This window comes from Pelmatolapia mariae, linkage group LG18 (assembly GCF_036321145.2).
Source record: "Pelmatolapia mariae isolate MD_Pm_ZW linkage group LG18, Pm_UMD_F_2, whole genome shotgun sequence".
Classification (NCBI taxonomy): domain Eukaryota; kingdom Metazoa; phylum Chordata; class Actinopteri; order Cichliformes; family Cichlidae; genus Pelmatolapia; species Pelmatolapia mariae.
The window spans coordinates 22,899,005-22,922,465 of record NC_086243.1 but is presented as its reverse complement, the minus strand read 5'-3'; the positions used below and the strand labels follow the sequence as shown (position 1 = coordinate 22,922,465).

Sequence of the window (23,461 nt, the reverse complement as noted above, 5' to 3'; positions counted from 1 at the left end):
TTATGACCTCTAAGGCTGGGTTTGTGTCTCCTTCCAGTCTGCTTTGCATGTAAGGCAAATGGGTTAACTGCTACACCATAGAGCCACTCTGTTTTTCTATAATTTAGAAAAACATACACCTCCATTACAAACAATGTGATTCAATAGCTGCCTATTAAGCTGTGAGACAGTGTCAGGCTCACACTACATGATATTTTTGTCTGTTACCATGGTCACTGTGTGAGATTAGGTGATTATACACTCATAAAATCCTTCCTTTTCATCACCAAGAGACATGACAGACTACACGTGAGACTCCCTCTCATAGGTGTAGTCCTACCGCAGAACGAGCCATAATGAGGCTCTGCCACTTTTTTTCCAGAGTGAAGAAGTGGAATATTCACACTGAATAATGTGGTTCAAATTCACTGAAGTTTATTTCATGCAGGAGAGCCAGTAAAGACACATTGATGGTTAAAAGTCATAAGAGATGTCGACTGATTCACAGCTTTGACTCAACATGCAAGAAATGAATTCAATGTTTTTACCTGTCTAAAAATCAAAGACAGAGTATTGAACCACATTTATAAACTTTAACTCAAACAGTTTTAGCACTTTTCAACAAACAAGATTACACAGAAAATCCACAGAACATTGCAGAAAGTGTTGTGATGGTGGTGTTTCAAATATGGTTGTGAATTTAGAAAGTTAAAATTTTTGTCCGATCACACTAAAAATGCATAGAAACCACACGTGTGAAGCTGGATGCTTTTTTTTCCCCTCCCTCCACAGAGTCGATATATCGCCGTGGAGCTCGACGCTGGAGAAAGCTTTACTATGCCAGCGGTCACGCCTTTCAGGCCAAACGCTTCAACAGGGTGAGACGTAATGAATTGTGTAGTTCTCTGCACTGCTATGCCTATTTTTAAGTGTTTTTTTGTTTTCGATCATCTAACGTGCTTTAATTCAACAGCAGTTCACCAGTAACAATCGAAATACATACTGTTTAGAGGGGCTTTGTGAGTTTCACGTGGTTGCTGGTAGGTAGCATAACAACAGCAGTGACTCCAGACATGCTCGCAAACGTATGGGACGGGTTGGACTATCATATGGACGTATGCCGTGTGTCCGGAGGGGGGCACATTGAGCACAGCCATGTATTTTAAAATTACTGCAATCTTCCATGTAACTGTGTCATTCTTTTTGATACATCCTTTATTTCCCTTCTGTTTTTTACATTAGTGTCTAAATATTGCAATGGCTTAATGTAAGTTTTAAACCTCAGTGATTTTAAAGTAGTAAGGGGGTTGATTCTAGACGAGCAGACTCGTTCATGTTTCAGAAGTCATTGTTGTCTCTGTGCCACTCTTTGGATTATTCTGTGTACTTGATTATGATAATGATTTTTACTCCTCTCGCCCACCCGAGCAGCGAGCCCACTGCGCCATCTGTACAGACCGAATCTGGGGTCTGGGAAGACAAGGCTACAAATGCATCAACTGCAAGCTGCTGGTTCACAAGAAGTGCCATAAACTGGCGACAGTAGAGTGCGGCAGACCGATGATCCATGTGAGATCTGTTACCATCAATTAATCAAATACACACTGAACGTTTGTCTCTGTGCTGATTGTACTTTAATGATGGATGTTATTCTGTAGGATCCAATGATGCCCAGCACACAGCCGAGTCAGCTAGACCCACACGAACAGCCAGGTAACACACACATTTAAATCATTTAAAGTTTTAAAGCACAGTTTTCTCTGTTAATTTACATAATATAGTCTGTGAAATTAGCCTCAGAGGCTCAGTTATGTAAGACGGCTCCACAGTGCGTTCGTGCGTTATCACTGATGACTGACGGCATCACCGCTGGGCATTGGGCAGGTTAAGTTGGGTTATGTTGGGTTGCGCCTGTTAGAGTAGCACTATCCACCCAACTCGGTTATGAGTGGAGATGCAATATGAAACTATAAATGTTATAATGTGATCATGTTAATTTAATGCATCAATGGTAGGGCTCTGCAATTAACCGAAATTTAATTTCGGCTCCAGCTGCGACTTGCAGTAATTTTGAAAATAAGACCGCTGAGATAAAACAATTTTTCTTTAGATTTTCTTTTAGTTTTTTTTTTTAAGCAGTACCACCCCCAACCACCCGAACACACACATGCACGAACATGCACCCACGCACAGGCTGGATTAGCTCAGGTAGAGACTAGGTTTGAAGCAGACTACCAAACAGCAAATGCCTGTTGTTTCAGAATTTGAGGTATGTGATAAATAATCTTAACACTCACTAGAATTAAAGTAATTATTATTTTTTACCACAGTTCTGTGGTCCTGTAAGAGCACCCTGTATTCCAGTGGGTGCAGCAACACACCCTAAGACAGCACTTGTACTCCACCAGAAGCACTGCAGGGCATTTCAGAAGCATCCCAAAAATGTCTTTCTGCTCTGCGTCATGAAAGATGTACACAGAGTCAGTTTATGATTAAGCCTGTGTGCAAATTAGCACGAGGGGAAGTCAGTTTGGTTTTGTTTTTAAAATAAAAGACCTCGTGCAGACTAAGACCTCATTTAGAGTTCTGTGTAGTCTTTGTTGAGCCTACGATGTAGCCTTAGTAAGTGACCGGAGTCGTCGGCATTTACACATACTGGTGTATTACATGTTATTTATCGTGTGGGTGTGTCCCCAGTGTTTTATATGTGGTGCTAGCCAAATAAAATACTAGGGCTTTTCCCCCTCCTGGATCTCCACTCTTTGTGGTAGTCAGGTTTTTCCAGGGGCAAATGCATTCATTTAATTCTTTGTACATTCTCTAACATCAATTCTGATAGTTTCAGCAGTCTTCCTTTAGGAATTTGCTGAGTTTTGTGAGTCTTTATATTGATGCCATTTTTTTCTTTCACTGACAAATTTAAAAACTGCAGTGAAATGAACAGGAGGAATCAACAATGCTGAGCAGGTCAGTCACAATAGTTGCGGGCTAAGTTGATCCAACGTTACAGAAGGTTATTTTTAATCTTAATTTCCCACTGAAGCATAAATCAAACACGCCACAGACTCGCACCATGTGTAATCCCGGGGATTAGGAACAAAATGTGGAGCTAAATCTGATTTTGAGTGCCCATTATTTTATTGCCAGTGTTTAGATAACACCGAACTCAGCAAGGAGCTTGTGCAGGGCTTGACCACCTGGACTACACGTTGATCAGCTGATTTTGGGAGCTTACCAGCAGCTCCAGATTTAGGTGCAGTCGAGTGGTTGAGAACTTTGAAAGAGGTTAGCATCATTGTTTGCTGTTAGAGGGGCACCTAAAGCTCAGTGTGCCATTATTGAAGTGCAGATGTCCTTGCTTTACTGATATTGTGGCTTGATTAACATTAAAATAATTTATAAGGTGTAAAGGCATACTTTCCTACTTATGTATTCACAAAATGGTCTGGTTTTGTTGTACTGCTAAACAAGGGTCAATACAAACTGGCTGTTTTCTTTTCGAACCAAGGAGAGAGAAATTGCTCTGGTGCTGCAGAGCTGTGAACAAAGCGTGTGACTGTCTCTCACCTATTTTCTCTCATCTCTCCTATTTTCTTTTTTCCTCTCCTGCCTCCCCCTCGCCTTCTGTCTGTCTGTCACTCTGTCTGTCACTTCTCCCCCCCCCCCTTCGCAGGCCCTCAGAATAAAGACTCCAGAGAAAGCTTGACTTACGATGGAGAAGAAAAGGAGGTGAGAGAGAAATCTTTTCAAACGCTCTTGATACGTGACTCATAATCTGTCACGCTGACTAGATGGATATATGTATATTTAGAAATTGGTGCAGTTTGGGTGAGAGGGAGAAAGATCATCTGTAATTGGAAGCAGGTTTTCATCTGTGAGGATTTGGGCGATCCTTCTTTCACCTGCTGTGCATGCTGGATGCAGAGAGCGTGCAGACGTAGGCACCCGTGTAGTGGTGTTGGTATTGATTTCCTTTGGTAGAGCTAATAAAGTAACCTTTTATCACAGCTCTTAACACCAGAGGCTGATTAATGGCCAGGGATGCAGTTTGGAGGTTGGTGGGGAGGATTGTTGGATGAGGCAGGAGAGCTGGAAATGGATAAAGACTGAATTGAGTTGGACGCCGATAGACTGAGATAAAAGAGGGCAGGCCGAATGATCTTATCTTCAGCTCCATGTGTGACTCTGGGGATGGGGTTGTCACGTGAAGCGATGTTAGATAGATAGGTAGTCGAAACGGTTCACTACAGGACAGATTACAAGAGAGCAGAGAAGGCGGGCGAGGAAACGGTGAAGGTGGGAGTCATGTTTACAGAGGAGGACTATAATACAGCCAGGGCCTGATCTAATGGTAGCAGCATGATGGTATTAAATGGAGACAAGAAAGTCATTACTAAGATTTATTGCCTAAAAGTGGTGCTGGGAGCTTTTTTAATATCATTTACAAAATCACCCAAAGGAAATCACACTCGTGCTCAAACCTACTCATCAGCTCTGTCAATAGTTCAGTGAAAAAAATTATCTTGAGAAAGTCAGAGCCAAAACGATGCGTGATTAAACGGCTCCGAGTTGAATTCATTATGTTTTTGTTATGATAGTATTTCGTGCTCGGCCCCATCACTGGGGTTCCTTACTTTTTTTTTTTAATTGCACCTCGTAGGCACGGAGTAGCAGAGACACAGGGAAATCGACTTCCAGTCTGGGCCTGGCCGACTTTGACCTGCTGCGGGTGATCGGCAGAGGTAGCTACGCCAAGGTGCTGCTGGTACAGCTGAAAAAGACGGAGCGCATCTATGCCATGAAGGTCGTCAAGAAGGAGCTGGTCAACGATGACGAGGTAAATCAGAAGAGGTGTAAAGACTGCTGATGCCTGACATGCTTACCAGACATATAAAATCACCTTAAATAAAGGCAAAGAAAGAAATCAAATAAATCTGGATGAAATCTGATGAAATGGAGCATTTTTGTACTTGTGTATCAAGGGCGATCTATTATATTCTTTTTAAGATCCATATTTTTATTCTTTGGAGTCGCTAGAATAGCTTTGTATGATTCAGTTCAAAATATTTGGTTTATGCTATACGAGACTCCCTCAGATCATCCTGTCTCAAATTAACAGAACTGTACCGTAAATATGAGAAAAGGTGGGCAGAGTAAAATGGAGACCCGTCAGAATCTAGTAATAGATCCGTGTCCTGATCTAGACCGCAATCCACCTGTTGGTGAACTAGGATTTAGAGCATCTGAAACCTGAACTTTTGGCTCACAGGATCTACTTACACATATGGTGATTATTAGAAACTGTTGTAACAATGTCCATGTTTAATATAGGGCAGAATATAAGAGTTCATAATAAGGGCTTCTTAAAGTGTGTAATTTCCACCAAAATTGGGGCATTTTTGTTGTCCTATGCAGTGGTTTGAAACACATTTTTACACAACATCATGGAAAATGATTATTTGAACCAGTGTTTTTGCTCCTTTCTGTGTAGGTGTATGTAAAGAGGACGCAGTAAGGCTGTTTTTACAGCTGCCGCTAATGATCTTCTGTTTTAGTTGCTCATTATTTTTTGTCTTTGATTAACTGTTTACACAGTAAAATGTTTGAAAAACAAGAAATTGACAGCAAAGTTTCTTAATTACTAAAGTGGGACCTTCAGATTGTTTTGACTGTTCAGAAGTCCAAGATCCAGAGTGTTTCAGTTTTTAATGCTCACATTGAAGGATTTTCAAGCACAAAGTGTCTTTTTGTTCTTAATGGCCTTGAACAGCAGTAATTATCGAAATAGATGCAATTATTTTCAGTCAAAACATCATTAATAATTGACTAATCACTTGAGCTTTTAATGTTCTCTTACTGACTCTTTAGTAGATAATCAACTGACTCGATATTTTACTGTTTTTGATTTATTCAGACCAGCAAACTCCAGAGGTCTAAAGCTGTATATCTGCGAGGATGGTGCCACTGTCACTAAAGTCCATACAGTGTGACAAGACGCCAGGACTTGCTCTGTGAGGTTAATTAATAATGAAGCAATCAGTCTCCTGTCAGTCAAATTAATATGACTAGAACAATCAATGGGAGCTGTTATTGCTAACACGCTGATTGGTGTCATGTGATCCAGCATCGCTCTTATGTATCCCTTAATACTCAGAGTTAGAAAGACTGGCGGCATCGAAGAGGTCTGTCAGCCTAAGAACGTGCAGATAAACCATCACGTCATGGAAAATTGATCTCCGTGAACACATGTAGCAGCACAGCCGGTGGCAGCGGGAGTAGTTAGCCTTGATTAGGCGCACTTAGCGTGATTGACAGATTGACAAGTGCTTCTCGATCAATGGCAAAGTGTTGTGCCGTCCCTGCCCTGTCAGCGTGAGCAGCATCCGTGTCCAGACATATTATCATCCAGCTACCGATAGAGGCCAGCCCCCGCTTCTACTGGCTCAGCCGTTTTCCCCCACCGCTGTCCACCTTACACACAAGTAACTCTCAGGCTTTGTAGGATGGTCGATGGAGCCCTGTGCTTATTCAGCTTTTAGTTAACTCAAGGACACTATGTCACAAACATCCCTTGATTGACATTTGGGTGTTTCTTTGTGTGTTTTTGTTCCAGGACATCGACTGGGTTCAAACAGAAAAGCACGTCTTCGAGCAGGCCTCTAATCATCCCTTCCTGGTCGGCCTTCACTCCTGCTTCCAGACAGAAAGCAGGTGAGCTTTTCTATTGCATGAATCGTGATTATTGTTAGTATTGTTTATTTATTTATTTATTTATTTATTTCGCTAGGCTTTGGAAAAATCCTCTGTAAATAAGAGCTACATCAATTTACAAAGACTGTTTACAGGTCTGAGGAGGGACTGCTGCCTGAATCAGGTTGTGCTGGTCATTTATTCAGATTTTAATTTAAGTTAGTTTTTCTTTCTTCTGATTATCAAACAAAGTGATTGAGAAAGCAATCAGTGGGATATAAATCCAGAGCATACCTTTCCTTAAATTTTACCCTCCCAAATGAAATGAATCTAAAGACCCAGATTCATTTCTTGCTACATTTACATATTTCTAAATTTTCTAAATAAAGCTTCACAAATGAATTGCATGGCTTCTCGCAGAATTGCACTGTACTTGTGGCAGTATTGGAGCCAGGGTGCAAAAAGAGGGACACCACACTTTCTTAAATACATTAATAAATATCATTAAATATCCCCATAAGAGTTGGACAATCAGCTGTCTTTCAACTGAGTTCCTCATCACCACGACAAACATGATGAACCAGCCGTCCATTTGCTGCAGGTTCTAGTTTTCTGCAGGACTTCTGTCACCAGCAGCATTACACCACGATGGCGTTAGAATTTCTGAAGATTAGGCTTTTTGGGGATTGGTATTAGGGCTGCACGATTTTGCATAAAATGAGAATCACGATTTTTTTGCTTAGAATTGAGATCACGATTCTCTCACGATTTTCTTTTCCAATATAAATATTTATTGCACTTATTAACTGCACATCAACTTCGTAACAGTTGAAACTGAACATAAAAACAATAAATAAACATAAAAACAATAAATGCCTCACATTTTGTTGTTACCGCAAAATGTTGTACTGCTTGAAATTCCGTCTCCACCGTTGCTCGACAGTGCGTGCATAGAGCAGGTAGTGCAACAATAGAAAAATAGTTGCGGGAGGGCACTGTGTAGCGTTTGTCTAGGGCAGGGGTCAGCAACCTTTAACACCCAAAGAGCCATTTGGACGCGATTTCCACGCAAAAGAAAACTCTGGGAGCCGCAAATACTTTTTGACATCTAAAATGAACATAACACTGTATATATTGTTTTTTTTTTTACCTTTATGCTTTGTGTGAACAACTAAGGTGTGTTGCCTAAATGCATGAAGTGCTACAGAGAAAATTACATTTTATTTATGTAATTAACACATTTTGAACTTTGCAAAATTCCGCCTAAGTATGTATTTTACCTGGTTAATGTGTGTGGCGGGGCGTGGACTGCAGCGCCGCTGCAGGGGAGGCGGACGCACCTTAGCGGTACCCGCAATCACGCCTCGCCGCCTTAACATCTGTGCCACCTATGCTGTTGTGTTGGTGTGTGTCGGGCTGCGAGCTTTAACACCGGCTGTATGCGTAAAGCAACCGTGTGTGAAAAGTGGTCAATAAAAAGATGCTGAAAAGCGTGTTCATGGAAACATAGTCGGGTCTCCCGTGATATGTTTACAATGGGACTTCTGCTCCTGAACCTCTGCGCACAGCGTCTGCTGTACGATCGGGGTCACTTTCATCTTTACGCACGACTGTAAGCTGTCGTCTGTGAGGGGTGAACGTGTTTGTTTTTGGAGAACAGCTGCTGACATAATGTGGATCCGAAGATCCATAATTGGCCTGCCTGGGGTTGAAAGTCTCGCACGGCGTTTCGGCGGGTATATCGGCTTCCGCAAGTGTGATGCTTATTTTGATCGATCAAAAACTAATAGAATATAATTTTATATTTATATTTCAATATCACAATAATCTTCCAATTTAGAACTACGAGTTAAAAAAGAACTAACATAAATAAAGTAGACTTTAGCTAATTACTTACAAAAAATTATTTATTTCCCCAAACCACGCGGAGCCGTAGAAGGACTAAAGATCCGCATGCGGCTCCGGAGCCGCAGGTTGCCGACCCCTGGTCTAGGGTGTTGATCATTTTCCTAAATCCCTCGTTTTGCACAGTATTCATGGGAGCCATATCTTTGGTCAGGTGATAAGTAAGTAATTTCTTTGTGCCTGCGGGAGTTCGACGTGTATAGGGAAGCGCTGTATAAGGTTCCCGTTATTGATGTTTGGGTGGTTGACCGGGATGAATTTTCTCCTGTCACTTTCTCGTCACCCCTGACGTGTTCTCCGTTGTTTCTTTCCTGCCAATTTGAACATCACGGCACAGCTTCTGTATCACGTGGTATAAGGCTCCGCCCTTGTCATTTGTTGAGCAGGAAGAGTGAGCGCTTGTTTTCATGCAGATTATGTCCCGGATCAAAATGCGGTACAATCGTCGTCGTTTCTTTCTTTCTTTCTTTCTTTCTTTCTTTCTTTTTTTTTTTTTTTTTTTTTTTTTTTTTTTTTTTTTTTTAGATCGTTGTCATTTGGAAATGAGATCGCACATAAGTATGAATCGAGATCGCGATTTTCTAACGATTAATCGTGCAGCCCTAATTGGTATGAACATAACCTGATCAATTTAGGGATGCACAAGAGGGAAGGGCTGGGGCTACCTGGTTGGCTGAAGGGGATTGTTCACTAGTAAATAATTTGCACCCTTGTTAATACACCTGGACAACACCCACCCTAGAAAAGTAAAGTTACAGTCAGTGAGTAACTATGTTGGAGTAAATACATAAATGCATCCCTGTGCCTGCATACGTTTCCTCCCACAGCCCAAAGACAAGCATGTTAGGTGAACTGGTGATTCTACAGTGGCTGCAGGATGTGAGCTAGCTCAAAGTGCTGTGTGAATGAGTGATTGGTCCTGGAGTTCAAGACTTGGCCTGTCTTCTACCAGTATAAAGTTGGTGGTTCCTACCCACTCGAAAGCATCTTTGGGCAAGGTACCAAACCCCAGTTGAGGTCATCAAAACACCATTGTACAACAACACAGTTAAATATGCCGCTCCTGTGGTTGAGGTATTATTACGTCTATGTAAACAAAACACTTGTTTTTAGGTCATTGAAGCGTGTTCATGGTTAAGGTTATAGGAAAATCCCTGTCGCGGTGAAAGCCCCTCAAAACGCGGGAACATGTTTTGTGACAGTAAACGTAACTAAAATGACAAAGTTTAGTTTTAGAAGCAAACACATAAGCAGTCCCTTGTGTTTCATTATACTTTAATCCCAAAGCAGCGAAGAGAGCACAAAGAACACAAGCAACACAAAATTATTAAGTGCATTTTTATTAGGTCATGTGTAAGGCCTGGGTTAGACTTCTGCAGGGAATCTATGTGGGACCTGCAGTTTCGGCATGAGTGGCAGACGTCATTGCCGACATTTACGTTTGTGCTCCTCCGTTCTGTGTTAAATAGCTTGTGGTCGTGTCCTGGTGTTATATGTGCGGTTACACCCACGATGTAAACAAATAAAATGCTGGGACTTTTTCCCTTCTTGGTCGCCGCTCTTTGTTGTGGACAGATTTTGTCACTCGAGTTTTTTTTCACTTCTTTGTAGATTCCCCTTTGATTCCCTTACATTCCAGTAGTTTCATCTGTCTCCCACCAGGAATCTGCTGACATTTGTGAGGCCTTATATCGATGCTATAATTATTACTCCTTATATTGAGGTGTCGATCAATATTCTCTCACTGATAAATTAAAAAATAGCGGCGAAAAAGGTATCGCGGGTCAGGTTACGGTGTAGTTATGAAATGTTGGTGTATGTATATGTTTGAAATAAAAATGAACTGAACTGAAGTATAAATCAGTCAGGCTGCTAAGTTATAGTAAAATCAGTTAATTTTGGTCATTGTTGGAATGTCTTATTCACTAACTTCAAATTTAAATACAGGGTTATATGGTAGGGATTTTGACCCTACCATATAACCCAACTGTCTGGTGGTGCAGGTAGAAGCTAATAGAGCCTCAGGCAGCAGCAGACTCATGGGAGACTCGTGCAAACCTGCAGGTGGACTGAGAGGCCCTGAATTTTGACTGTCATCAATATTTCTCAAGTTCATCTGAGAGAGCCTGATTTAATTGGTCTTAGTGATCGAAGGCTTGCTCTCCGTCATTACGTTTTGAGCTGAACTGAAGAGCAAGTTTGAGATTTGAGTGAGGGGCTGAGGGGTACGCAGCTGTAAAGGAAAAGATGTGTTCTTTTTTTGTGCACGAGAACTTCATAAAAGCAAGAAAAGTAATCGCTTAGTGGAAAAATGTTTTGTTATGTTTTTATCGCCTTTGGAAGTAAAAATTTAATTGAAGCTGTAGTAAATATCCACCCCAGACTGACTGTGTTAGATGCAAGTTTTATACAATGAGTGTAATAAAATCAGTAAAGCACATTAGCAGGAAAAAAAAATGAGAGTGCTCATCCAGCCACCCTGACAGATGTCTTATGGATGATTGAAAGGTGACTAATTCTGTATTTAAGAGAAATTAACTTCCGTTTCTTTCTGCAGACTCTTCTTTGTTATTGAATATGTGAATGGTGGAGATCTCATGTTCCACATGCAGAGGCAAAGGAAACTCCCAGAAGAACATGCCAGGTACAGTCTGGCCATTTGCTTCACGTGTGATTAAAGGGACAGATGCGTTTTTAATTTTGTTTATGCAGCCAAAGCTGAATTTAAAAACACAGTAATTCCCCTCTTTGTGTTTCAGATTCTACTCGGCAGAAATCAGTCTGGCGCTCAACTACCTCCACGAGCGGGGAATCATCTACAGAGACCTGAAACTGGACAATGTGCTGCTGGATTCTGAGGGTCACATTAAGCTTACAGACTACGGCATGTGCAAGGTGTGGTTTACGGATTAATGTGGTTTGTAATGATACCGCAGTGCACTTTGGATAAAAGCACCTGCACAGCTGCAGACGTGTCGGTTTACAGCCCTCTGAGATGATCTCACAGCTGATGATCTTTGGTTTTTTTTTTCAGGAGGGCTTGAGACCTGGCGATACGACGAGCACTTTCTGCGGTACCCCCAATTACATCGCCCCCGAAATACTCAGAGGAGAGGATTACGGTGAGGATTACGACATGGAGGCACTTACCAGAAATGCTATCTAATTCTGCAGTTAGAAAGTGTGTGAGGCAAAACTGGGTTTATCTGCACTAACACACTCAAGCTACATTATATATAAACAATTCAACAACTGTAGACAAACGTAGGAACACTTTTTCTTTGGCTACATATTAGTTTTTTAAATTTAGGATATATTTAATTTATTTAAATGGTGCCCGACATACAGCAGTGATCTTAGTGCCCCAAGGAAAACTGTCACCACTGTCCCCAATACCCCACAATACACAAGCCAGGTATCTTACACTGTCACCATAAACCAGGGCTACTAGTGGGTAGTGACTGGTAGAAGAGTTTTTTGCAACCCCTGGGTTATTTATTTCTTGGTTAAAAAAAACAAACAAAACAAAAACACCTAGCTGAAATTTGTATATGTTTTTTTTTTTTTGTAATATAAGCGTGTGCAACCGTCTTTAAATGTTTTCCAACAATTATTGAAGCTGTTATTATTTAAATCAGCTTTATTTTCAGCAAATGTAATGATAAAGTGCATTAAAAGTTTCCTAACTACACCCCGAAAACAAATTTTAAAAAGCTGTTTTTCTCCTGGAAGTTGCTCTTTTAGCACCATCTTTGCTGTTGGGGATTTCTCAACTAATCTAATCTGGGTAATTCAGGACTCCTCTAATGTCTCTAATGGTGAGGCACACCTATTTGCAGGATGGGCTTAATGTGAGAGGGGGGAAAAAAGGAGTGAGAGATGTTCTGTTACTCGTGTAGTCCTCTAACTTTCTTTCTGAGGTGTCATTTTAACCTCTCAAATGTAGCAGAAATCACATTCTGCCGTGCCGTTAGCTTGTCCACATGGGTATTTTTGGTCAAAGTTATGGTTTATATAGCATCCACACCCCCTTTGAGGAAAAGTAAAGACCCAGTTGGGTGACATTTAATGTCTAAAAACGGTAGTTTTTAAAGTTAAATAGCGTGCTTGTCTGTTTCTTTAAATCTGCTGACCTCTGCCTGTGTATGTCTTACTTGCCTAGCAGCCATTTCTGTCTTCATTCAGCAGCTATTCAGTTAATGCTACATTAATTCAGTTAATTTGCACAGTTTAATTATAAAGTTGAGAGACAGCCCGAAAAGAAATGCAGTAAAATGTAAAAATGTGCAGATACATTTGGGGGGGAAAGAGGCATTTGTAATATTCATTGAATCACAAAGGAGCAGATTGAGGAAAAAATTAAGTTGTAAAACAATTTTGTGAAGAAAAAGTTTGAGATTTTGAAATGCTGATTAAACTTCAGTAGTACTAACAGTTGCTAACACAGTGGGTCTGTTTGATAACATTAACTCCATTCTTTAACACCGGTTCATCTACAAAAGGCATTTTGTAGAGGCAGCCGTGCACTAACAGAAGTAGCTCGACTTGAACGGACAGCTTTATTCTCACATTTCGTCTTTATTCTTGAAATTTTTACTTTATTCTCAACGTTTAGACATAATGATAAATTAATCATAAATAAATGCTGCTCCATCTAAACTCATATAAAGAGTCCAAATTGTGTGAAGCTGACAACTTAAAGCATCTCGTAGTTCAGATGTACTTTCAGCTTCTCGGTGAAATATCAGTTTCTACATCCTCAGTGCTGCATGTTCGACTATCCATACACGCAATGCTGTAAAAATAGAAAAGCCTCCTTGGTCACCAAATGTGGAGTCATGGCAACAAATTTCACTGTTAAAAGAAAAAGTTTTTGATTGTTTTTCCCTCCTTTATTTAAAAAAAACACAACACATATGAGCACAGCAGCTGTTTTAGACACAGTAGGAACAGCACACGTGTGAATAATGAAATTAATGACGGCTGGGTTTGATTTTAGCTGCTCGCTCAGCTGTCGCGCTGCCGAGGCTGCTTACAACACCTGCGCTCTTCATACTTAGACACATTGCGATGGCTGTAGTGGGAAAGTTTAAAAAAATAAATAAAAAATGAGCCGAACGGCAAATTGTGTGGACATCAGAGTCACAGCAGGGGCATGTGTGATCCAGTGTAGGTCCACCATTGTTCTGAATGTGATCCTCTTATCATTCAAACTGTTAACCCGATCAATGAGATGATTAAACTTCACTGACTGCACGATGATCACACCCACTTGTCTTTGTGTACAGAAAAACAAACGTCAGGCCCTTTTTGGGGATTTTGGTTGTTACTTATGAAAGAAATCAGCAAAAAAAACAAATTCACTGGGTAAACACATTAGTTGTTTGTTTGAGTAGAGGAAGTCATGTCAGATCTGACCTCTTTTTTTTTATTATTCTTTATTTTTAGACTTTACACAGAAAACTGCGTTCCAGGGTTTTCTTTCCTTATTTTAATAATAATTTACATACATTAAATTATTTTTAAGTTTAAAAAAACTTAATGAAGTCAAAGACTGCATATAAAAGATGGACTTTTATATAAGGGGCGACTCGTGTGGCTGCAGAAACAAGTCAGATTGTATGTATGATCTTCACATGTTTTTGTCCAGAACATGAGAAGGAGGGTGTAGTTTAGTTTTTCGGTCTTCCCCTCATTTATCATGTCCGGTTTCAAAACATCAAGATGGCGATAGCCAAAGGAATCAGTTTGAGGACGCCACAATGGCATCTAAAATGTTCTGTTTTCTCTTTCATGTCTGCCTTACTTGTTTTACAACTTTGACATCATTACGGCTTCTTTTCTGTCGTTGTTTTGACAGAAATTTAGGATTCACAGAAATTTACCCTGAGTAGATTTTAAATTTTAAGTTGTTTTTCAGCTCTATTTTTTTTTATCTGTTTTCTTAACATTAGGGAGATATTGATGTTTAATCTGATTGGAGGATTTCCTCCTTGTAAAGAAGAAACTGGAAGTTCTGTTTTTTCTGTAGCCACTTCCATTTTCGATCCAGTTTCTGGTTGGCAACATATCAGGATTACTTAAGCTTTATTACCAATTAATACATATGTTATATCCCATATGTTGTGCTGCTCGCCTCACATTCATATTGTGAAAATTTATGCAGTTTACATTAAAAACAGCCTTATATCTCCATGTTTGCCCTTCTCCTTTCATGCTTATGTCATCAAGTGTTGTCCTGTTTTAAATCACAGTAACACTACAGTCTTCAGAAATCTGTGATGTGGAGCAAAACCAGATGTTTGAAAGTGCTGTTACAAGTGAAGTGACAGCTAAGATTTGGTGAAATGATGCAGCTGTTCAGCTCCAATGCACACGTGCCAAATTCAAGGCCCGCGGGCCACATGTCTCTTAATTTTTAAATACATTTGGCTCGCTCCGTTTTCTCAGCTGAGGATGAGGTTGAGCATCTTATTAGCACTATTAGCATTATTTTCTTGGCTAAGTATTATAAAGACTACGGTACTTGTTTGTAGACTAGCTTAGAGCTTTATGTGGACCAAACTGTAGGTGAGAAGGTGGTGTGAGACATACAAATTAATTTACTGGAAATGCATCTGTCCTTCATTTTCTTTCAGAGTTAAACTGATTGTGACACTCCTGCCCTAATGGCTTAAAAAAAGAGAGAGAGAGAGAAATAGGCAATCTGAATAATGTGCTTGTTGTTGAAGGTGTGATAATATACAGAAACACCAACTTTCAAGGTGAAGGTGGTTGCTATAGTAACCCTGAAATGCTGGTGTACTTTGAAGTTTTGTAAGTGGCAATTAAAAGTTCTCCCTCTCTAATTGCAATAAAGATAATCGTGCTGCTCTTTTTTTTTCTCTTTTTTTTCCCCCTGCAGTCGTCGGTCATTTGTGTTGTTTTGGCGTTTCAAAGCGTCAGAGCTGTAACATACGATATGTGTGTGTTTGTGTGTGTGTCCCAGGGTTCAGCGTGGACTGGTGGGCACTAGGCGTGCTCATGTTCGAGATGATGGCGGGCCGGTCGCCCTTCGACATCGTCGGCAGCTCCGACAACCCGGACCAGAACACAGAAGACTACCTCTTCCAAGGTAACGCGTGCTTCTGCGGTTCGTAAAAAAAACTGCTGAGTTCATGCAACACCTTCATGTTGACACCTTTCTATTGGCTTCTCTCAATACCAGGAACATGCCATCTGTTACAGAGAGAAGTGTGAAACCATGTGTTCCCTCCCCCACCCCATTATTTCAGTATAAATATGGTTTTATATTGTGTTTGTTTCTTATAATTAACAGTGAGGTGGGTTAACAAAAAGATTCATATCTTGGGCTGCTGCGAGCATACCCAGCAGGATTGAACTCATAACAGCAGCAGTGTTGGCACCATCTCATCCTCTCCTCTTCTTGTCCACCCCTTGACCCCTTTTCTGTCACCTCCTGCAGTAATATTGGAAAAACAGATCCGAATCCCACGCTCGTTGTCAGTCAAAGCTGCCAGTGTCCTCAAAGGATTCCTCAACAAGGTAAGAGAGGGTCCGACAGGCCTGTAGCAGTGCCACCTCTTACTGTTTTGTTTTTTTTTTTTTTTGGGGGGGGGGGGGGGGGGGGGGAATGTATCCACTTTCCTTGCCAATTCTCTCTTCTCACTTTCTCCACCTTTCTTCTTGGGTATTGGACTTAATATCTTTCCTTTCCACCATAGTCTCCCACCGTCTCTCACCCTCTTCTCGCACTCACTCCCACAGGATCCCAAGGAGCGCCTGGGCTGCCACCCTCAGACGGGCTTTGCCGACATCATGGGCCACCCGTTCTTCCGAAACGTCGACTGGGAGCTCGTGAGTGATTCAATTTCATCCTCTGAAAGAACTGACTGAGAAAAGCAAATGAAGGAAATCAGCATTGGTGCATGCCGCACGCCGGATAGGTCAAAATAAATCCATACAATCGATTGCGGGGGGAGAGGGGGAGAAAAACAAGAGCTGCCGCGAGACAGCAGAAGGTCAAATCTTAGTGCGCAGGGTCGCCGTCTCCTGCGCTCTTTCTCCTGCCCTGCAGGTGTAGACGCTCTGTCAATACTGAGGTTATTAGCTGTGGGGTGAGGCTTGTTTCTTTGTGAAGAGCAGGCAGCTGGAAACAGACAGGCCAGGCAGAAGACTGACAGCAGCAGATACGATTACTCACACACACACAGAGGAAGTTTAAAGACTGAGAGGAAACGAGAGGGGACGGATCACACGGGGCCGATATGTCGATCTCTGCATGTCCGGATTGTCGAGCAGTGGTTCACGTTGACGGAGAAGCCATTAACACTCTAATTTCAACACCACTGTTTACGAATCGTTTCATTCACAAATTTCGGCGTGATTACTGGAACCTCAGAGAAGCTCGTAGGTTGGCTCGGGTATCGCTGATGCTTTCTCTGAAGCTGCGGTTTGCACTCGTTGCCACTAATACTGAAAACCACATGCTTGACTGGATTCTTGCTATGACTGGTATTTGTGTCTGTGTATAATCCTTTTTTATAGTTTATGCTTGAAAACCAGTATGAGTGTGAATATAAATGTAGAACGCAGTGCAGGAAATGAAGATGTGGACCTGTATTTACAGATGTTAGTCACTTGTTTGGTATCTCGGAATGACTTGTAGAAAAAAAAAATACCAGTGAAATTTAAACTAGGGCTAAAAATACTTCGTTATTTCTGTTGCTTCCTGTTATCAGTTTCAGCGATGAGTAAATTATCACCCAGGAGTCTTTTTAGGTTCCTGTTTTATGACCCTTAGAACCATAAAATGAGTGTCAGATGAGACTCACAGCCTCATGTTGATATTAGCTTCAACCTTACATATGAGCGCATGAATGAATGAATAATTTATGTATTGTTAATGTATCCAACTGAAGGACTGATGAGCTGATGGGGCCCAAACTGTGCTCATGGATGAGCTACAGCAGGGGTCGGCAACCTTTCTGATGAAATGAAAAATCACCAACAATGCCCGGCGGGCCGATGGCCAGTCCAGCTATGGTCGTGCCAGCTGTAGCACGCGTGCCCAGGGTTGCCGACCCCTGAGCTACAGAGTCACTGACCTTCTAGTTTTATTCTATTCTGTGTTTTATAAAAGGTGGAGAACGCACGCAGGTGAGAATTCTAAGGTCACATCTGCAGAACGTGCGTATTTCTAATCTGATTAATCACCCAAAACTCAAAGTTAAAGATGCACAAAGAGATGTTTGAGAAGCTGAAACCAAGTGAATACATAACATCTGCACTTGAAAAATGACAACAATTGGAGAGAGGGGGAAAAAAAAGTTTGATATGCCAACTAATAAAAATTGAAATCACATAAAGTAATGACAAAGATGAGGCAAACACGACTTAGTGTGCATAACTTTGTTTCTGAACACTTTTATTGAACCTTCTTTATTTAATTGATCTGTTTTACTTACCTGTCTCTGTTGTTTAAGGAAAAATAAAATTAATTAATTTAATAATAAATAATTTGATTTTATGTTAAGTGGTTTAAGGTAAAGGATGAAAGTGAATTTTACAGTTTAGGGCTAATTGTGTTGAATACTATTTGTTTTGGTTTTTTTTACTTAAGTAGAATGAAATTATACTGTTGTGGTATTTTTAGCGATGAGAACAAATCTGTCATGTCTGAATTTGCCGTCAAGTATTCATCGTACTTTGCTAAAAAAAAGTTTACATTTTCTACCCGTTTATAAACTTAATTAACTCTCAAGTGACCTCTTCTAGAGTCATTTAGGACCCCTGTCACATGTTTATATGTGTCGTGACATTTTTAAATTGTAAAAATACTAACCTACCTCCAATATCTTAAATTTCTCATATGAAATTGGCCCATTGATGTGGCATGGATAATGGAAAACTGTGTCATCAAAATGTTACTCTGCACAACATGCGTATATTACAGACACACAAGATATCTTTACCCCTTGAAAGCCTGTTAGGAGTGACCCTTGAAGCTCTTTTGTAAAGTGATCAGGTTCTGTCATATTCTGTCAATACTGTGTTAGACCTCACATTTGTTGACTTTATTATAGAGGTCAGGGAGAGGGGTCTCTGCCTATGCAGCTGCCTATGGAAAAACCCAGAAACCGTTCTAATGGGCATCCAACCCTCATCTTTATTGATATACCAGGAGGTGGTCAGGTGTGATGTGTATGCTAAACAGAAGTGTGGAAGCAACAAAGGATTAATAAAGCACCCTGACTGTGAAGACTTGATTGTAATTTGTTGATCAAAGTTCCAGTTTCCAGTTTGGTGTTAAGCTCCCAGCAAACTGTAATACACAATTCACTCAAACACACTTTAACAATTAAAACTGTCTGTTATTGAAAAGAAAATACAGGAAATTAATATTTGACTAAATTTGTAAACCCTCTCCAGAGAAAACAACATTTAAGTACATCAGAACATTTTAGAGTGTTTCATAGATAAAGACAACTCTTAAAAGCCATTAAAAGCATTACTGTATAAATTATAGTTTGGTCATTTAAGTGTTAAACTAATCCAGATTAAACCTGCTTTATATCTTTTAAAGAAGACAGAGCACGTAACAGCAGCTTTATCTGCACAGACAGACAGGGCAACTCGCCAGGATCACCGTGACCTCTTTTCCCTGTTTGGTCTGGAGCTAAGACCCAGCACTCGGTCAGAGTGTCTGGAGGATCAGCTTACAACCCTCCCACCCCCTTTCCCCCAATGCTGATGTTAAAGTTTGCCCCGCAGTGTGCCCTCTGGCCTGCAGGGGGAGCAGTTATTGCCCTCCAAACAAGTGCAGTAACACTCGGGACAGAGAGCTGCATGTACACTGTGATAGGCAGGCAGGCAGAGGAAATGAGTGGAAGTCCCTAATAAAAGTTTTTACTCTGTGTTCAAATGCTTTTGAGTGGAGAGGACGTCACTCAGGCCTGATTACAGCTGCGGGAGAGCTTATCCTCTCAGAAATCCTGTTTCTGTCGGACAAACTCATTTACAACCTTGATACAGTCACTATTTGAAGCTTCTTAATAAGACTGCAAATAAGGATTGTTTCCTCTATTCACAGATTATTTCTCAATAGATTAATCTCTTAGTGTATAAAAGATGTGAAAAATATAGTCACAGTTTCTCAGAGACCAAACAGATGCTTTGAAATTAGATTTTTCTGGCCACTCTGAAAAGCTCTTTTTTTTCTTTTTTTGGGGGGGGTTAATCGATCACAAAAACACTTGCAGATTCATTTTCTATTAAGCAACTAATTGGTTATTTAAAGAATTATTTAAAAACTGGGTCCTACCTTCGTCCTTTGCTTTACTTCCAGCTGGAACATAAGCAGGTGGTCCCTCCGTTCAAGCCCAACATCTCAGGGGAATACGGACTGGACAACTTTGATGCCCAGTTCACCAACGAGCCAATCCAGCTCACGCCTGATGACGAGTGAGTCAGCGCTTCATTTTGTGCTCATTTCCTGTTGCAGTCGCAGTTTTCCGTCGATTTTAACCGACTCTTTGATCTTTTTTCCTCCATTTTTTTCCTTTTTCAGGGACGTCGTGAAGAAGATCGACCAGTCTGAGTTTGAAGGCTTCGAGTACATCAACCCTCTGCTCATGTCGGCGGAGGAGTGTGTGTGAGGGGGCGTGGCGTCTGTGCACACGCACACCACACACACACACACACACACACACACACACACACCCACACACACACTCATGCACGTGTTTACGTGGCGTCTCAGTGTCTTCAAGCTGCATGGTTACGAGACAACCCGATGACATCCACCTTCTGTTCGAGGGCCGCACACATGCACATGTAGAACGCTTATTTGCCAAAACGAATCTCACACTCTGCCATTTATAGCCACTTGTCCTTAAGCCTACCTTCTTTCTTAATTATTTTTATATCATGTAAATCTGCACTGATATCAGAAATATCTCGTCGGGGCCTCTTTGTCGGTGGCCAAAGTGGCTGCTAAGTTCTTCCAGTGTCGCTGTATGTGTGGGGGGGTGGGGGGGAAGAGGCACGGCCCCCTTCCGACAGATGAACTGAGCTTCCTCTCCTTCCAGCTGGTGGGGTGTTTTCAATGCATATTTTATTTGTACATATATGAAAATACTAATGAGGATAAACGTTAGACAGCGACTTTTTAGCTTCAAGCCAGTCGGACAGCACTGACATCTTAAAGTTTTTGGAATTAGCTTTGTCACGACGTCCCCCGCCCTTCTCTGTAGAAAAAATCATAACACTAGCCTTTAAAAAAAAGAAAGAAAGAAAGGAAAAGAGTAGAAATGACAAAATAAATAAAAACTATATATTTTTCTCATGTTTTGTTTACCATTTGTCAAAGTGTTAAATGTTCCAGCCCTGAGTAAAAAACAAAACAAAAAAACCATGAATGCTCAACATCTGGACTGTAAGGGGCTACTTCAGGTCCCTTCTTTCACAGTGAAGGAACCGAAGCGGCAACGTAACACTAATAACAAGGAAATGCTCTCAAACTGTGAAATGAAGTCGCTCGTTCTGCCAGGAGACGGGCTGGAAAAATGGCACACGATACCTGAAAGCTGGAGCACAGGTTTGTATCTTTCTGTGCGGGGGCAGTTGATGACGCTCACATTCATACAGAACCAAAAACTAAACACATGAAATGTCTTGCTGGTATGTATTAGAGGGTACAAAATACGTAAGGAAGATGTGCTGTCATAGAAATTATATATTTAGATCCCCCCTCTTATTTTAACACATCTTTCTAAAAACTTATGATCTGTTATCTGTCTTTTTTTCTTTGGTATTCATTCCATGTTTGTCTTTTTTTTTTTTTTTTTTTTTTTTTGCTGCAAATCAAAATATTAAAAGAAAGAAGAGCTCAAAAGAGCAGTGGACCGCACCGTGAAAAGGTTTTAAAGCTGTAACCCATATCCACTGGACTCAGTTTTTACCATGTTCGGCCCGCAGTTTATTTTCTGAATTAGATATTTTATAAAACTGTTAAAAACACAAAGCATCTCTGTACCCGCAAACTGTAAGCGGGGGTGCACAAACCTCTGGGTCCTCCGGCGGAGCACTCTGATCTGTTACACTTGTTACTGTTGCTTTGTTGTTTCTTTCTTTTGTGGATATGGTTAGTTTTGATTGTTTTTTGTTTTTGTTGTTCTTTTTTTTATCACTACATTGATTCCAAAATGTTACTGGGTGATCCCAATGGAAACACTTTTTGTTGTACTTGTTGTGTTTTGAGGATGTTTGCCATCCACAGGACACTGGTGAACTTTATTATTAGCGTTCAGAGAAAAAAAAAGAAAAGAAAAAACAGACACTAAAATAAACATTTTATTTCTCTCCTTGTGGTAATATGTGTTTGTCGGTGTGGCTCTGTCTTTGGTTTAAAAGGCACTAGTAAATAAAAAAGAAGTGGAAATAAATTAGAGCTGTTAATGACTTATAAAGATACTATTTAGGAGGAAAAGCCTTTAGTACGTTCAATGAAAAGCAAGAATAAAAAAAAACAGAACTAGAGGAAGTGGGAGTGAATGCAGTACAGGGTTCAGAATTTCATTTTTGTGCATCAGATATTGATTGTGGTTAAAAATACAGCAACGTTTCTACTGATTTGTTTGATTCAGCCACTAAAAACATATATGTAACACTTTTTGTCCCCTGGGTTATCTTCAGAATAGTTACCATGTAGTTCAGAGGAATAATTAATATTCAGTACGAGTTTTCATTTCCCTTTGAGGAGCTTTGTCAAGTAGATCTCCGGTGACGTCACAGCAACGTCACTGCTGCTCGCCGTGCAGCTGAGGATTCAGATGTTTTGATAAAAAATTTAACACGGTTGGGAATTGGTGTTTCATGCCAGGGATGAAACGCTGGGTATCTTTGCCTCTGCTCCTTTTCTCGCTACATTTTTTTTTTTCTTTGAGTCTGTCTCTCACTGGTCCCTCTGATTACATCACTCAGACATCAGAGACCATGGTTAATGATGGAAATAAGGCTTTTGGTTCTCGGAGGTGCATCATTTTACTCTGTAAAGTATGTTTGCTCTAAATATAAACACTTGGTCATCTGCTGCAAGTTGTGTGGATTAAACCAAACCTGGTTTCTTTGAACGAGGTGGGCTCGCACCGAGATTATCTTTACTTTCTGTTTCATATAATGTGGTTCATTTCACTTTCAGTCAGTGTGAGTGAGTGTACTTCAGGGGTTACACACCCACACACACATTAACTGATAGTTTCAGTATTGCATACAACAATTCCCATCATCCTGCTATAAATTAATCTCCTGTTCTTGAGTATAACCTGTGGTCTGCACCCTGTCATTCTTCCATTAATGAAGATGTCTGGTGATTATACACTGATAATGATACGCCTACTTCATCGAGAGTCTAGACTTGGTTAGATGTGAAGTTATTTCTCTTAACCATGGAAATAATTCTGTCATCATCCACTTCAGTCGTCCTCTGTGGTTTTTCAGGCCTTTCGATGTTGCTGAATTGTCCAGTGCCTCCATTCTTTTTACAAACGTACACCAAACATCAAATTTATTCATTCAGATAATTAATGACAAGGAAAAATGTGATTTGTATAAACAATGTACACCAATCAACTAACTTTTATTTGACCTGATTCGATTACATTTGACATTGTACATGTATAACAAAATTTACACATTTAATTTAAAGTGAGGATTTTGAGCTCTTTCTCTTTGAGCTCTTTTTTGCTCTCTCTCTCTGATGGGTTTATTTGATTTATTTTGGTCTTTCAGCCTAACGATGGCGTCCCTCACTTGTGCTCTCATTTGTTTGAAGCTCATATTGAGAATTTAAGTGAACATTTACCAAATGCAAGCTTAAACCCTGAAA

General features: G+C 40.5%; 1 protein-coding gene across 1 annotated transcript in view; it reads left to right on the top strand.

Moving 5' to 3' along the window:
• The window catches only part of prkci (protein kinase C, iota), a 43,923-nt gene extending 21,975 nt beyond the window's left edge, over nucleotides 1-21,948 (top strand). The window contains exons 5-18 of the mRNA XM_063462072.1: nucleotides 772-857; nucleotides 1,411-1,548; nucleotides 1,638-1,692; nucleotides 3,653-3,708; nucleotides 4,640-4,816; nucleotides 6,593-6,690; nucleotides 11,132-11,218; nucleotides 11,334-11,469; nucleotides 11,609-11,696; nucleotides 15,563-15,688; nucleotides 16,040-16,119; nucleotides 16,342-16,431; nucleotides 19,922-20,037; nucleotides 20,144-21,948. Coding sequence (XP_063318142.1) covers nucleotides 772-857; nucleotides 1,411-1,548; nucleotides 1,638-1,692; nucleotides 3,653-3,708; nucleotides 4,640-4,816; nucleotides 6,593-6,690; nucleotides 11,132-11,218; nucleotides 11,334-11,469; nucleotides 11,609-11,696; nucleotides 15,563-15,688; nucleotides 16,040-16,119; nucleotides 16,342-16,431; nucleotides 19,922-20,037; nucleotides 20,144-20,231 — 1,421 coding nt within the window. The 3' untranslated portion in view covers nucleotides 20,232-21,948. The remainder of the gene's footprint in view (nucleotides 1-771; nucleotides 858-1,410; nucleotides 1,549-1,637; nucleotides 1,693-3,652; nucleotides 3,709-4,639; nucleotides 4,817-6,592; nucleotides 6,691-11,131; nucleotides 11,219-11,333; nucleotides 11,470-11,608; nucleotides 11,697-15,562; nucleotides 15,689-16,039; nucleotides 16,120-16,341; nucleotides 16,432-19,921; nucleotides 20,038-20,143) is intronic.
• The last annotated feature ends 1,513 nt before the right edge of the window (nucleotides 21,949-23,461 follow it).